Below are 16,338 nucleotides of genomic sequence, written 5' to 3'. Positions count from 1 at the left end.
GAACAACTTCTGTTTCCTCATCTGTAAAAATGGGCACAATAATACTATTTTCCTCACATAGTTCTGAAGAACAAATAAGGAAGGTTATGTATAAAATCCTTAGCATGATGATTGACACCAGTTGTCCTTGGAAAGTATTGTTATCTGTATCATCCCTTCTGGTGTGAATATATCTGTAGCATCCTGCTCAGAGACAGATATTGATCAGGAGGAGGGAAGGAAATGTCCCAGATGTGTAATGAGATTTTAGAGCAGTGTTTCTTAATGTTTTTAAAAATTTTGTTTCCCCTGATAAACTTAAAAGTCATACGTTCTCTTAATATATATTTATTAAGTTTGATATGTTAGATATATTAAAAGTCATGTATATGTATAGATATATGTGTATGTATATGTATGTACGCATGCACACACACACTCACACACACACACATCTACCCGTTAGGCTACCAGTACTGAGATTATAAGAGAGCAAAGTAACATAATGACTCAGCAAGTTGTGAAATCGGTGTGGATTATTTTATCGATATACTTTAATTCATGTTTATATTTATCTTCTGTGTGTTTTCAAATTATTCCCACTGACAGCATTTAGTTGGAACTTCCCATATGAATATGATTCTACCCTTTCCTGGGACTCATACACATCTTAGGTGTGTCATGTCCTTGGCTGCATCACTAGAGGGAGCCACTCTGTAACTGGTAAAGTCAACCTAACAGAAATGCGTGACAGCTGGGTGCTGATCGGAGGCCGAGGCTACAGGTTACAGGTCATATATTTCAGATTTATTAAAAAACACATAGGCAACGAGTCAGAGCGTTGGCCAGGAATGATTTGGAAAATAATTGAAAGCATTATTCCACAAAACATTCACAGTTGTGTGCTAGAGACCGAGAGCAGGGAAGTGTTTTAGAAGCACTTGCGGTGGACAATGGATGGCCCGGCTTCATCGTACTCCTGTTTGCTGATCCACATCTGCTGGAAGGTGGACAGAGAGGCCAGGATGGAGCCACCGATCCAGACAGAGTATTTGCGCTCTGGAGGGGCAATAATCTGTTGGTCAGGATGAGAAAGAAGGGCCGTTAATGCACTAGGGCAGGGCCTGGATGTCCTACCGTGGTCCAGATTTCATGAACCTGGCTGAAGTTTCCTAAACATCAGGGACAGTCTGGGCTGTCAGGTGTCTAACTTTAACCCTAACCTCAATCATAACCCAAAGATGTGTGAATAGCTTCTGGATTTAGAGATTCTTCAGTGAGCACATTTGTTTTACTGGCTTCCTTTGCACAGTCTACCCAAAGCATCCTTAACACCTCTATCGCATTCAGTCTACTATTGGACAGACTGAAAGTTGGCCCCAAATCCTATGTGGCCTCCGCTTAAGAGCCCTGACAATGTCTCTGATTTCCATAGGCTGTGCCTCAGAACTCTACACTTTCTGTAAGTTTCTGTACTTTCCATAGAAACAACCACCAGCATCTTCAATGAGAAATTTTGATTGTGCCAGAACTTACTCTACAAGTTTCTTCCACCCGATTAAGTCTAATGAGTTGCACCGTTTAACACTGAGGGGCTCAGGGTCCCTTGTTGGGGGCCCATTCCCTGGGCTGGGTCCTGGTTCAGCTGCCCTGGTTGGCCTTACCTACTGCACAGGCCTGCAAGGGCATGCTAATATTTCTTAGATAAATGGATAATTTAGGCCCACAGAGGAATGAATCAGGCCAGGGGTCTCATCTAGCTGCAGCAGCCCCCAAATCACCACAGTTGAGCAATTTCAAATTCCCCTCCAGACTTGGATATTTGTGCAGAAGTGAATATGGACATTTCGGCCAAAAGACAAGGTGTTTTTTAAAACGTCTTGGTGAAAGGGTTTAATTTTTGTTTATCCCCTAAGCTCTGGTTGGACATTTATTTTTAATGCAAGTAGTTTACATTTACCGAGCACTTACTATGCTCCAGGCAATATGCTAAGCATTTGTACTAACATGTATTATCTCATAGCCACTTCTAAGAGTAAGTATTAAATTACTCTCATATTATTGGGGAGATGAGTGAAGAAGGGGAAGGGATTTAAAAAGTACAAATTGGTAGCTACAAAATAGTCAAGGGGATGTAGAGTACAGCATAGGGAATATAATCAATAATATTGTTATCACTATGTACGGTGCCAGGTAGGTACTGGGTGGAGGTGGCGCACGGGGATCACTTCGTAAATTATATAAATGTTATATATGTCTAACCACTCTGCTGTACACCTGAAGCCGATATAAAATAATACTGAATGTCAATTGTAACTGAAAATAAATAAATAAATGCTCCCATACCGCATATGAGGAAACAGAGATCGAGAAGGTCTAAGTACCCGGCCTACCTCACACGGGTTCTGTACACGTCAGACCCAATATTCAAACCCAGACCTTCCCCAGGTGTTCGTTTTAGTTTTCTGTTTCGTTTTCTTACGTTTTAGCAGTAACTTTTCTATCTGGGGATAATTTTAGATTTACAGAACAGTTGTAGAGATAGTACAGACAGTTCTCGTAGACCCCTCATCCAGCGTTGGTTTCCTCTAACATCATCATCTTACGGTCCCAGGTTTTTAAAGGTTTTCTCTCACCACACTGGAGCCCAAAGTTCCCCATTCATTTCTATTCAGGAAACCAAGTTTGAAGAACTAGGAACTACCCAGCTTGCTACAGCCTCTCCCTGTAATACACCCCCGACTTAGATTGGCTTTGTCAGTGAGCCCAGCAGCTGGTTTCATCTTCCTTCAGTGTGGGAGGAAGAGGGGGTAAGAGCAGATCACAGGGGCATCCAAGAAGTGAGAGTCCTCAGAAAACTCTCTCCTCTCATCCTGCAGCGTTTTAGAGCCTGTACTACAGAGAGACAGCATGCTTCAGTCTAGCAGTCATTTAGGTGACCTGCATACCCTTTCCAAAAAAAAGAGAAGGGAGTACAGATAACAGAGACCTTGTTTCAATATTTGTGAACTGCACCTAGACTGCCTTTTCTCCAGCTTCCTGTGACAGGGGTCAGAGGGCCCCAGCATGGCCTTCTGATTTCACAGAGCGATAATAACTTTTGAGAAGTCACCAGTCACATGTAAAGTTGCCTCCAAAGAACCTCCTCCATTTAATCTCAGAGTTCTTTGACTGGGACTCAAAACTCACACTATACAGGGGTCCTGGGTGGCTCAGGGACTGAGCTTGGTCCTCCTGGAATCATTCTGTGCTTTTGAGCACCTACATCAAAAGGTGTGCCAGACAGAGATGAAGATAAATTCTCATTCCTGGCCACTGAGCTATGATCACGTATAGTAGTGGAAGAAGAGTATGCACTATTATATCTACAGGGTTTAAACCTCATCAGAAATATGCTTGGCTCATCTGTAATTTCTTTACGTTCTACACGTTCAAAGCACTATTTTTGTGATAAAGAAGAAGAAGAACAGAATGTGTATTTTAAAAAGAGATGGGCACCTGGGCCGCTCTGTTGACCTCTATCGAAGCTGCTGAAAATAGCTGATAGACAAGGATAATTATAAATTAAATATTGTACAAACTAATTCAGCTTCTCTTATGAAGTAGATTAATTTATATCCTGTAAAGTATGGAATTTGTGGACTTGTACACACTGCCTATCCTTAGAACCTGTGAGCACATGTGACCCAGACGTGGCCTCTGAAGAGTCCTTCAAGCCTGGTGATAGGTTTGGCACACCAGCAGCTAGTCATAGGGCGTGTCATGAAACTGTACCTTGATCTTCATGGTGCTGGGTGCTAGGGCCGTGATCTCCTTCTGCATGCGGTCGGCAATGCCGGGGTACATGGTGGTACCTCCGGAGAGGACGTTGTTAGCATAGAGGTCCTTCCTGATGTCAATATCACACTTCATGATGCTGTTGTAGGTGGTTTCATGGATGCCAGCAGACTCCATCCCTGGAAAAGAGACCCAGGCCATGGTCCTCGGGTGTGATTAAAATCCAGGTCAGACACAAACAACCCATGTGAGAGACTGGGAGATCTCACACTGAACTGAGGGTAGGTAAGCAAAATGCCCTAGAAACCACCCACTTCAGCGACCATAATGTCCTTGTAATGCCTTATGTCCTCCCACCTCTAGTCTAATAAGGAAGACCTGCTGTAGCATCTCCAGGGGATTGGGGAGCAACAACATCACAGCTCTGATTTTTAATGGATTCACTACAACTTATGGTCCAAATAAGAGGCAAAGCCTTCAAACTCCCTGTGGAAGGTTCCACACTGAGCCAACGCTACAGCTGTTGCTCAGAACTCCCCAAGTCTCTCTCTGGTTGCTACCATTTTCTCACTCCTGAAAGCTAAATGGTGCTGAATCATCAGAAAAGTGCTTCATCTTATTTGGACAAAGACTCATTTTCTGTCAATCTCGATGATACTTTTTTGTCTGAACTTTTTGTTAATTTCTGATGTGGGTCTTTTGAGAAGAACCTCTAGATGGCCTTTTATCTTTTGCAGAGTTGTGATGTAATAATAATAATAATAATAATAATAAAAAAATACCTAATAATTATTGAGTGCTCATTTTGGCCAGGCACTGGGCTAAGTGCTCCATACTTATCTCACGTAATTCTCACAGCCACTCTATGAGAGAGGTACTATTATGATCTTCATTTTATAGATGAAGACACTGAGGCTTAGGAGGTTGAGTGACTTTCCCAAGATCACGAAAATAGAACTAAGGCTCAAACCCAGGCTCACCTGTCCCGGAGCCTACACTCTGTAAACAACTACGCTAACCGTTCTCCAAAGATCAGTGCTAATACAGAAACAGGCTCTTCCATTTTTCTCTTCCCCTACTAGTCCCAAAATCAGCATTCAGCACACCCTTCCTGTCCATCCAGTGGCTCCACTGTGTCCTAAGCACAGAGAATACTTGATTATTCCACCATTCACCAAACACCAAGAATGCTTCTGGCTGTAACCTAAACATTTGGACGATACAAAACCGGTGAGCAGAGAGCAGGCAGCTAGGGCCAAGGGCACTGAAGAAATCCCAACAAAATAGTGTTTTCTTAGAACAAAAACTTCTTTCCTGGCACCTTAAGTCTTCTCATTTTTAAGATGTGACATCTTTTCTCTTGCCCTGGTTTAGAAATGTGTTTGGCCTTGTGGCCTCTTCGCATGTCCCCACATGCAGAAGGGTGCTGGTGGCCCAGGGTTGGCTAGAGAGGGGAGGATAGGGAGCTCTCCCCTTCCCAGAGTGGAATTCCGTTGCCTACCGATGAAGGACGGCTGGAACAGGGTCTCTGGGCAGCGGAAGCGCTCATTCCCAATGGTGATCACCTGCCCATCTGGCAGCTCATAGCTCTTCTCAAGGGAAGAGGAGGATGCGGCAGTGGCCATCTCATTTTCAAAGTCCAGAGCTACATAGCACAGTTTCTCCTTGATGTCCCGGACAATTTCACGCTCAGCTGTCGAGATACAAACATTAGGGTTCTCTCACAGGTGGTAAAAATCTACCTGCCCTAATTCAGTTTCTCTCATAATTCAGTTTCTCCCTCCAAAAAGTGTGTAATGTAAATCCATCATGGTAAGTAAATGTTTGGTCCATGAAAGAACCACTTCTGGTCCTAGCGGAATGCCTCCCATATAGTAGACTTTTAGTAATTATCATCTGGATAATGCATGACAGGGATAAAATGAGCTAGTAGAGAAAGACACAGAGCAGGAAATCTTGTTATACGTTTTTTTAGGGGACTAACTAATCAGTCTCTATTATAATTGTTTCATAACAGTTTTTATATTGGATTTTCAATTGACGTGAAACTCTTATGCTGAAGTAGCCCCTTTGGGGCTTCACAGTTCTCAAAAAGCTCCAGAGATCCATGTTGCCTGGCCCAGGTAAATTCCAGTAAGCCCTTGGCATACTCATTGCCTTCCAAAGAGCAGCAGGCTCGGGCACATGAGCGTTCCTAGTCTAGGAGGCTCCAGTGGGGCATACTGAAGAAGGCATGGAAGAGTGGGCAGGTAGATACCTTTCAGACTCCTGCACTCTGAAGTTCTAAGCTATCAGTTCTATCTGGGAACCTTTTGGAGGTGTCTTGGGGTTCTTTGTGGAAAGCAGAGGCAAGAACAGAATTAATTCAACTCCCTACTCTAAAAAGAGACTTTAATGTCTTTAGGGCTCAAACTTGGAGTCTAGAATAAGCCTCAGGCATGTCCAGAAGCCTAAACATTTGGACAGTACTAAACTGGTGAGGGAAGAGCAGGCAGCTATGGCCAAGGGCACTGCGGACATCCCAACATCTCTAGTAATATTTGACTGGCTCTTGTGGGGGGAGACCAAGTGGCACCAGCACAGGGTTCAAAGACACACATGTCACTGCCTGCTGGATTGGTATTAATACTAGCTAATAATTACTGAATGCTTATTTTTTGCTGAGTGTTCTATGTGCATCATCTCATTTAATACAACAATCATGTGGTGATGGCCCACATTCACCCCCATCTTACAGATGAAGAGACTATGGCTTAGCGAGCCTGGGAACTTGTCCAAGGTCACGCAGCTAGTGAGTGGCAGAATTGGGACCCAAGCCCTGTCTAGACACCTTCAAAGATTGTCAATCACCACACCATACTATCTTTAGTCTCAGCGCTCTTTTTTCCATTTGTTAATGGAGGAGATGAAAACGTGTTCAAATAATACAACTCTGACTAGCTCATCATACTAGATGGTTATAACTGTTCTTCTCCAGGAAATGGTATAATAATTTTTGCAATTTCACATAACAAAAATGTCCATGCTTAGTTTGCTCTGGACGTTGGAGTCGGCAAGGCTGCCTTCCTTTGCCATCTGCAAAGCTCCCTGCCGCCATTCCCTTGGATAGTCACTGTGGTCCTGTATGTGTCTGTGAAGAACACACCGCCCCTACATCCTCTTCCCTCCATCTCCTGCGGTCCTCACCGGTAGTCACGAAGGAGTAGCCCCGCTCTGTCAGGATCTTCATGAGGTAGTCAGTGAGATCTCGGCCAGCCAGGTCCAGACGCATGATGGCATGGGGCAGGGCATAGCCCTCATAGATGGGCACGTTGTGGGTGACGCCATCTCCAGAGTCTAGCACAATGCCTGGGGACAGTTGAGTACCATATTGTCATGTGGTTACTTGTTGGTCTAGTAGAAGGGGAATTTCTAAGCCGCTTATTTGAGAGGGAGGAAAGAAGGCATTTGACAAGATAGGAGAGGAGAGACAGGGCTTGGGGGCAAAGAAAGAGAAGGAAGAAAGGAATAACAGATGAAGCCTGCCAGAAATATAAGCTCAAGGGCTCATTTTTGAAGGTGAGAAGACCTTTTGGGGCTGGGATTAGCCCTGTCAGTTCTAACTAACTCCCACAACCCACATGTTTATAGCCGTTAAACCCATACTGATGGTGTATCCAGGGGAGGCTCCCATTCCTTGCAGGCACCTACCAGTTGTACGTCCAGAGGCATAGAGGGACAGCACTGCCTGAATAGCCACATACATGGCTGGGACATTGAAAGTCTCAAACATAATCTGCAAAGCAATCCAAAGAGCTCAGTTAGTGATGCTGCCTGTCTTACCAAGTGTGTTCAAGAAAGCACACCTGTCGATTAATGCAGATTTCGACTTCTCTGGTATAAACAAAAAGACCTTTTAAACCTGAAGCTCAGAGTGGTTGTAATTAGCCAAGTTCTGTGGTTTGTCTGAAGTTCCACTTAATCGGTTCCGCTTTTTTATGTAGTTGCTAGGTCAAGGCCAGCTCTGGAATCTGAGGCCACTCTTGCTGCAATGGAAGGAGCCCTGATTCCTGACAGATGAGAACTGTCTGCTGGTAACAGAAGACCACGTATGAATGCCAATGCCCCAGCTTATGCAGACCAGGGACAATGTTAGAATCACGGCCCCTCCAGGCCACCTGTGAGAAGGTTGCGCACACTGATATACCCATGGGCTTCTATTTCTCCATTTGCAAAATCCTCCTGGGTCTGTTTATTCACCAGAATGTCTGACATCATTTGTTAGAGAGCCATAATTCCCAACTATATCTATCTATCTATATCTATCTATATCTATATCTATATCCATCTATAATTTTTTAAATTAAATTTATTGGGGTGACATTGGTTAATAAAATTATATAGGTTTCAAGTGTACAATTCTACAATATATCATCTGTATATTGCACTGTGCTCACCACCCAAAGTCAAATCTCCTTCCATCACATATATTTGACCCCCTTTACCCTTATTTATCTCTCTCCCTGCCCCCTTTCCTTCTGGTAACCACTAAACTCTTGTCTGTGTCTATGATTTTTTGTTTGTTTGTGTTGCTTGTTTGTTGCTTTTAGTTTTATATCCCACATATGAGTGAAATCACATGGTTCTCAACTTTTTCTGCCTTATTTCACTTAGCGTGATCATCTCGAGATCCATCCATGTTGTTGCAAATGGCAGCTACTATATTTTTTGCCTCCATACCATTCACAGGAGCAATAATACCCATCAAAAACAACATTTTGTGCTACACGGAGCAATTCCCAGGTGCACAGAAGTTTCCTGTAGAGAATAAAATGCTAGCGTGTTGGCATCAGCACCAAGAGCTCCTCTGAGGAAAAGGCCCTGATGTCTTTACATTTGTTATTCTCCAAGGCCAAAAGACCATGGGTCAGTTACAGGCTCTGCCGCTTCTAGCTGTAGGAGTTTAGGGCAATCACTTAAAATATTTGAGCCTTGATTTCTTCATTTACATTATCAGGATACTAATAAGTCCTGCTTCACCTTATTAAGATTTAAAGAGTTAATGCATGTAAAGTGCTTAGCCCAGCACATACCTATAGCAAGTATGAAACTGACAGTATATGCTTTCATTGGAGAGCTCATCCAGATTGGAAACCTTGTCTGGCTGGCAGAATGGATGGGTTCCTGCTATAAGGTCTTTGAGCTTCAGACAAGTCACAACAATGACAATAATAACAATTATTTGTTGAATGTTTATTGTACCAGGCATGATGATACTTATGTAATATTTTGCCTCATTAAACTTCATGTCAATCCTTTGAATGATAATCACACTATTATTATTCCCAGGGTATAGACAAAGAAACTGAGGCTCTAAGAAGTTAAGTGAAATATGTAAGGTCACATAGCTAATAAGTGACAGATCCAGTTTTCAAACCTAGATCTGTCTGACTCCAGAGCCAAAATTCCCCACTGTACATTATCTTGCACTTTGAAATGACTTCTTAGAGTTTTTAGCCTAAACACATTGATTTTTCAATTAAATCTTTTAAATGCCCTATTGCTCTTAGAGGTCAGAGGTCAGAGGGAGTAGTTCCTGCAGTAAGAATATAAGTACCATCGAGATGTTCCCATCCTTTGGAATCCCAAGTTCCTGGGAAGTAGTCAGTCTATGAGTGGACTGCTGTAATGGGCCATCTCTCTGCTGTCCTGCACTGCCCCTTTCAAACAGAACTTTCCCAAGCCCAAAGTGCTAGATTCCGGAGTGAGTATTTACCTGGGTCATTTTCTCCCGGTTGGCCTTGGGGTTCAGGGGTGCCTCGGTGAGCAGAGTTGGATGCTCTTCTGGGGCAACACGAAGCTCATTGTAGAAAGAGTGGTGCCAGATCTGGTTGGGGGGGGACACAGGAAACACGCAATGATACGATGTTAAGGGAGCACTGCAGACCCCCAGGAAGAACCAGAACGAGCTGAACGAAACCAGGACCAAATAAAATCTGACAAGCACTCATGAAATGCCCACATTTCACCGACGCGGAGACTGAAGCTCCAAGACTGGGCGTAACTTACCCCAGGATTCACATCTAATAAATGAATGAACAAAAACCCAAATGCAGGCCTGTGAGGTGGGATGTGCAGTGATTAAGGGCACAAGCTCTGAAGCCAAATCTGAGTTCAAATTCCAGCTCGACCAGTTCTTGGTTGTGTGAGCTTAGGCGATATTTTAACCCTCCTCAGCTCCAGTCTCTTCATGAGTAATGTGAAAATAATTAGTATGTCTTTGTGAGAATTAAGTATGGTAACCCTGGAGTTACTCTTTAGCTCAGTGCCTGGCCCAGAGTAAATGTTATTATTATTTAACTGTTTTCTTTATCCCCTACTTTCACTTTAGTTAATATTCATGGGAAAATGATTTAATTTAGTTAAGTAAAAGGACAAATGAAAACATGAATGTACAAATAAAGCCAACCTTAAAACCTAGTTGCTATTTGTAAGGAAATTTTTAAGGAAATTTCTCTCTGCAGTGTATGTTAAGAAGAGGACAAGTCGCCCTATCTCCTGCCTCCATCCTCTCCATCTCCGCCTTTGCTCTCCTGGCCGGGAGAAGCCTGCTTCCATTGGCACACTCTGGACCGTCCATTCATGGGCACGCGTTTGACCTTCAGGTGAGCCAATTATTTTCCCCAGCAGTCGTACAATGTTTTGAATCAGGGGCCAAGGGAATTACGCAACCTGAGGGCTCAACCTACAGCGAAACTCCCAGTACCTTTTCCATGTCATCCCAGTTGGTGATGATGCCGTGTTCTATCGGGTACTTCAAGGTCAGGATGCCTCTTTTGCTTTGTGCTTCATCACCCACATAGCTGTCTTTTTGTCCCATTCCCACCATTACTCCCTAAAAAGATTCAACACATAATGAATCAGCCTCTCCCAGAACTTATGAATTGATCACAGTCCAATCACAAAAGGTTAAATTATCATAAGACAAAAGTTCCTTTTTTGGTACCAACAGCAATATGCTGCGTCCTAATGGTCATTATGTTCTTAAGAAACATCCCTCAGTTGATTGGAAACAGACTAAATCAGCCTTCAGATGACAGAGGACCCTGTGGTAACACAACCTGACATGTTTGTTGTATCTTCTATGTTCCTTGATGAGCTCTGTTAAGGCAGAGACTGTGTTTGTCTGGTTTGCCGCTATAACAAATTGCCTGTCACATATTTGTCACTCAATAATTATTTGTTTAATGAATGTATGAAAATTTTACATATAAGTTAAATAGCATTTTACCTCTAATAAATCCCTTAAACTGTACCTTTAAAGCTGTTGCCTACTTAAGAGTATATGAATATTTTTTTCTAAGCATTATAAGCAAAAGCATAACATCAACAAAAAAACCACTCAGTTTGATTTCTGATAGGTAAATCAATACCAATCAACATCAAAATACGTCAGATATATTTTTTTAATCGTTAAGATGAAACTTAAAAAAAAAAGAAAGAGAATTCTCACTACTGGAATTTTAAAATGCATTAGAGTGACTGTTTCAGAATTGCAAAACAGTCATGGCTACTGTAGATCTGTAAATAGTGGTTTGTGCAAAATAACCCCACTGCATACAGTTCAACAAAGAGAGAGTTCATGCATTGGGCGAGACTTCTATTATTTGTTCTCGTGAATATATGCCAGATTGAGAGCCATAAATATCAATCAGATAGGTTCAATGAGCAAAATACATTTCTGATGAATTGTATTTTCTGAGATGAAATTTTCAGTTTTTACCATGTGGCTGCCATCAACATTTTGTTTATACATACTGATATATAAAATTATCATGTGGCTGTCCGGATATAATGTCATTGACTGCTAGCAGTATGCAAAATTACATTTGGTAACAATGCTTACTTTTATCTTAACATCAAGCTTTTTGAGAATGAATGACCTGGGTTTTTAGTTTAGTTTCTCTCCAAAGAGTAAGCATAATATACATCAGGTAACTCATAAGTGTTTCTAATGATGTTGATGATAATGATGATGATGATGATGATGATGATGATGATAAAGATTATATTTAGACCAAAGGAACTTATGAAAAAGGGACAGACATATCTGATAGACACCCACTAGATAATCTATGATGTGTATGAAACTGACACTTATTCCTTGACATTAATCATCAGAGGTACATTTTTAGCAAGGTTACATAATTTCTGGGCAGAGAGCTATAGACAATCTGTGGATACCCATGGATACAGACATAGAGGGATCCAATCTATAGCCCCATTTCTCACTTTTCTAAACAATTTTCCAAAATTATTTTCCTGAATTTTGCTCACCTGATGTCTGGGACGTCCCACAATGGATGGGAAAACAGCCCTGGGAGCATCATCCCCAGCAAAGCCGGCCTTACAAAGCCCAGAGCCATTGTCACACACCAGGGCGGTGCTGTCCTCCTCTTCACACATCGTGGCTGGAGCTGCTTCACACAGTCCTGCAGGAACAGGGAGGAAGCCACCCCAGCTGTGATCCAGCACTGTGACACTTACCTGACCACTCCCACCTTCCAGGATGGGTTTGGAGCCCTTCCTCTGTACTCCTGGAGCACTCTCAGCTGACCCTTATCTAAAATGGCATTTATCTCAAAGTACTTTAATTAGACTGCAAGCTTTTTATAAGCCAAACTCTGACTTCCATGTTCATACAACCGGCCTCTAGCACAGTGGCTGGCACGTTTCATGTGCCCATAAGCATTTTAAAGATTGACTATGTAAGCAAATGAATGAATAACTGTAGAGCACAGATAGGAATATCAGACTATGAAACCAGATCTTCAGAGGGGCAAGTAACTTATCATATGTTAAAGCAGTATCTGGAATTTGCTGTTGGTATTCACCCAACCTCACGTTTTTCTATATATGTTATAACTTTAAAAAATTTTTTCAAAAAGGGAGATTTTGAGAGATAGACAAGCATGTAAAAATTGGAAATGTTAAAAGGAGGAAACATTTAATGTAAAATATCTAAAAGAAAAATCTCTTTTGGATCCTGAGAACTTTTATTTCCCTCTTGGAAAAAACATTGGAACCAATCGAAATTTTCTAAGAAGGTCCTTTAAAATTTAGTGGCCATAGTTATTCTCCATTAACAAAAATCACTGCAAGCCTGTAAATCCAACAAGCCAGAATAAGTTTAATAAATTACACATCATGCAGTAGAATACATTGCTGTCATTAACAAAGATAAATAAAAGGATAAGCCACAAGTATATTCTTATTTAAAAGTAACAGGTTAGAGAATGTAACGTTGTATTATCCCATTAAAATGTATTTTTATACATTGCAAAAAGATTGATCATATTTACCAAGGTGCTGATGGGGGTTATTTTAAAGTGCTGGGTTTTGTAGGTGTTTTTTAACTATCTTCCCTAAGATTTAATTTTTTTTTTTTTAATCGAGCATGTATTCTTTTAGTAATAAAACAATATTTTAAATATCCCACTCTTAAGCTTGGATCCTGACAAAATTTGAAAGGCTGGAGCAAAAGTAGCAACTTACAGATTTGGGAAATTGAAGGCCTATTACAGAACATTTTTGTCCAATGACCTTTTTACAAATGAGAAAACACGAGGGAAGTGATGTGCTCAAGTGTGTGCACACGGGGCATTAGAGGCAGAGTTGAACCAGGAATCAGGTCTTCTTGGCTACCCCCTGGCTTTCAATCCAGCTTCCCTTCCATTTTTCCAAGAGCAGTTAGATAGAAATATTTTGTAAAGAGAGGGACACCCAGAGTTCTCTGCCTGACTTTGAGATCTTAGAATTTCAAGTTAAGTAAGATTCTTCTAAGCTGGGGAACTCATTGCACACACAGACCTAGATATAAAAGGCAACTCTTTTAAGAAAATTTCTGGGAAGCAAGAAAAGAAAACAAAGCTATTACAACTGGAGTTCTGCCAGACCATTCCCATGAAACCAATGCTGCATCTTTCGAAATGCCTACAACTTCCACAGCAGGGCCTCATGTCACACGATCCCTTGCAAAAAAACATGACTCTCCATTGAGAATATATTTTAAAATCCAGAGCTTGTACTATTATCTTCGAGTGGCAAACAGGGAAATCGAGACTCAAGGAGCTGAAGTGACTTGTTCACGTTTCCAAAACTGATAAAGTTAGGACAACTGAGATTACAGAGCTCAATGATTGGAGCTTGGCTCTGGAGTCATGCTGCCTGCGTTGGGGTCCAGGTTGCACCACCTAGAAGCTGTGTGGCTAATTGAATTATTTGGCATCGCTAAATCACAGTTTCTTTATCTATAAAACAGCAACAATATCCGAATACACCACATAGCATTCTCATGGGGATTAGATTTTTTTTAAAGCATTTAAAATAATTTACGGTGGAGTCTACATTATGAGTTCTTGATAAATATTCATTTCAAATGATTATCATTAACATCATTAAATGACTGTTATCATTATTCAGATCTTTTTATTGCTAGTCTTTGATTTCTTTCCTCACTGCCTGGAGGCTTAGGATGGAAATCCTCAACTCATGAATTCCACTTGTAAGAATGGGACTCAGGCCTTGACAATGTCTTCCCTTTTTCCCTTTCTCACCCTTGCCTTCCTTTTTCAGACACTAAATGTGATTCGACTTCCTTCCTAACAATTAATAAGCTAGAAGAGAAATGAGAAATGGATGTAAGGGAGAGAAGTGTTAAGAGCCTGAGGCACTTGTCAGAGGCAGCTGGCACCAGGATCACAGGCTCTCTGTGGATGTGCTACGCAGACTTTCCACACGCAAAGTAAGAGCTGGAAATGGAATACAATATTTGGGATAGGACACTATGAAAATGTGATGGGATGTTCACCACGAATGCACATTCTTAACAGTGCTTTTGTTGGGGTGAGGGTGGGGGGCGGTGTTTGAATACACTAAAGAAAAAGTAAGTGGGCAATAACTAGCATGCAGAAAAAAAAATCTCAAAATTCAGTAAATGTACTTTTATTTGGCAAAAAACAAACAAACAAACAAAAAACACGTCCAATTATTAGAGGAAGTCTATGTGTCCCCGGAAAAGAATTGGCTCAATGGTTTACAGCTCTTTTCTAACCTGCACGAGCAGCTCGGTTTGGAGCAAAGCATTTCCTAATTAGGTAAAATAGAGTCGCAAGTCTGCTTTTGGAACTGCACCCTGGTCAGCGGCTTTGCTCCAACTGACTGGAGCGCAACTGGTGCCAAAAAAGAGCAGTTAGTGGGAGGGAAGGGGGGAAAGAATGTTGCAGTTCCCAGCTCGTCGGTCTTGAAACGCAAACCATATTTAGTCATGAGTCACAAAATGGAAGGAAAAAATCTCAGCGCGAAAACTCCCATTTCAGGCTGACGCTGCCAAGCCTTGATTTATAGCGGAGCTCAGCCGGGCATGACAGGGCTGGCTCCACAGTCTCGCCCGCCTCCGCAGGCTGAGAGAAACGCAAAGCAGACATCCAGCAGGCTGAGACATGAGCAGCTGTCAGATGCCCGCCCTGCTCCTTCCCTCTTTATTCACTGAGATTCAGTTGGTTTCCTGCTGCGCTCTGCTGCAAATAATCCAGCAACCGCGATGTACATCCTAAAGCGTAAGCTCACAGTTGCTCTCAAGAGACGTACATCCCCGACAGAAGACACTACCAATTAGAGCCAAGGGAGCCCGGAAGCAAACACACAAGTAGCCAATACCAAAGACTAAGCAACTAGCTCGGTTCTTTTCTTAAGGCCGCTTCCAGACACCTTTGCTGAACCAGAAATATAGTCTAATAAAGAATCCTCACACCAGATCTGAACCCCAAATACTGGAGTTTCCAGTACCTAAATATGAATAAATGCATAACTTATGCAAATGATAACAATGCAAACAATTAGACTGCATCCCTGAAGTGCTACGAGCTCTGGGCTGTTGGTTTAGTATAAATAGATTTTACAGGTGATACAGAGATGTCATTCCATCTTCCTCTCTCCCTCCTCCCCCACACCAAGCTGCTTATTAAGTCTTCTTTTTTAATGTTAGATCATCCGAGCTAAATTGTACAATCATTTTAATAGTAAAATATTCATTCAGAATTTCAGAGTGCATGGCCCCAGCCAATTCCCTTTAGATGACGTCTGATGGATGATAGTGGGTAACAGCAGAGTCACTGGAATCTGTCAGTCACATCCCCGGGTAGTGCCACTTACCCTGACAGTGCTGGCTGGGCTTCTCCGCTCTGGGTGGTGTTCAGGGGAGCTGAACGCTGAAGGGTTATATAGCCCCTTGGCCTGCTCCCCTCCCACTTGCTTCCCAAACAAGGAACAAAGACAGACTTGAGCCTGTCCTTCGGTCTCACACAACCATATAGGGACCTTAGCACAAAACTCTCTAATCTGGGTGGCCAGAGGCCTGGGTCTCTTCCACTGCATTCCACTGCTCTTCTCATGAAATGGGAGGCAGTTCAGCTGCCTGCGAGAGATAAACACCCCAAGCTTTCAGAACAACTGCAGAAACGCCCGGAGATACTGAGCTAATGTAAGGGGCAGATGCAGGCATGGATTGCACATTCCTCAGAAGATGCCAGCCTGCTGTCCTGT

At 42.2% G+C, this 16,338-nt stretch overlaps 1 protein-coding gene across 1 annotated transcript; it reads right to left on the bottom strand.

Annotated features, from left to right (window-relative positions):
* Positions 1 to 505: 505 nt before the first annotated feature.
* Positions 506 to 16,112, bottom strand: ACTA2 (actin, alpha 2, smooth muscle, aorta). Its single transcript, XM_006925971.3, has 9 exons — positions 15,949 to 16,112; positions 12,073 to 12,227; positions 10,502 to 10,630; positions 9,512 to 9,622; positions 7,447 to 7,531; positions 6,943 to 7,104; positions 5,258 to 5,449; positions 3,754 to 3,935; positions 506 to 1,054 (listed from the first exon to the last, which is right to left on the bottom strand). Exons 2-9 carry the CDS (start codon positions 12,199 to 12,201, stop codon positions 911 to 913), a joined length of 1,134 nt encoding a protein of 377 aa, XP_006926033.1. The 5' UTR covers positions 12,202 to 12,227; positions 15,949 to 16,112; the 3' UTR covers positions 506 to 910.
* Between the last annotated feature and the right edge of the window lie 226 nt (positions 16,113 to 16,338).

The sequence above is a fragment of the Pteropus alecto genome, unplaced genomic scaffold (assembly GCF_000325575.1).
Source record: "Pteropus alecto unplaced genomic scaffold, ASM32557v1 scaffold88, whole genome shotgun sequence".
NCBI lineage: Eukaryota > Metazoa > Chordata > Mammalia > Chiroptera > Pteropodidae > Pteropus > Pteropus alecto.
This window is presented reverse-complemented; position numbering and strand designations above follow the sequence as displayed.

Coding starts and splice junctions, on each gene's coding strand:
- ACTA2 (XM_006925971.3), bottom strand. CDS start 12,201: ATGTGTGAAGAGGAGGACAGCACCGCCCTGGTGTGTGACAATGGCTCT. Junction 9,623..10,501: donor ACTGGGATGACATGGAAAAG/GTACTGGGAGTT, acceptor CCCCCCAACCAG/ATCTGGCACCACTCTTTCTA. Junction 1,055..3,753: donor CCAGCACCATGAAGATCAAG/GTACAGTTTCAT, acceptor CCTGACCAACAG/ATTATTGCCCCTCCAGAGCG.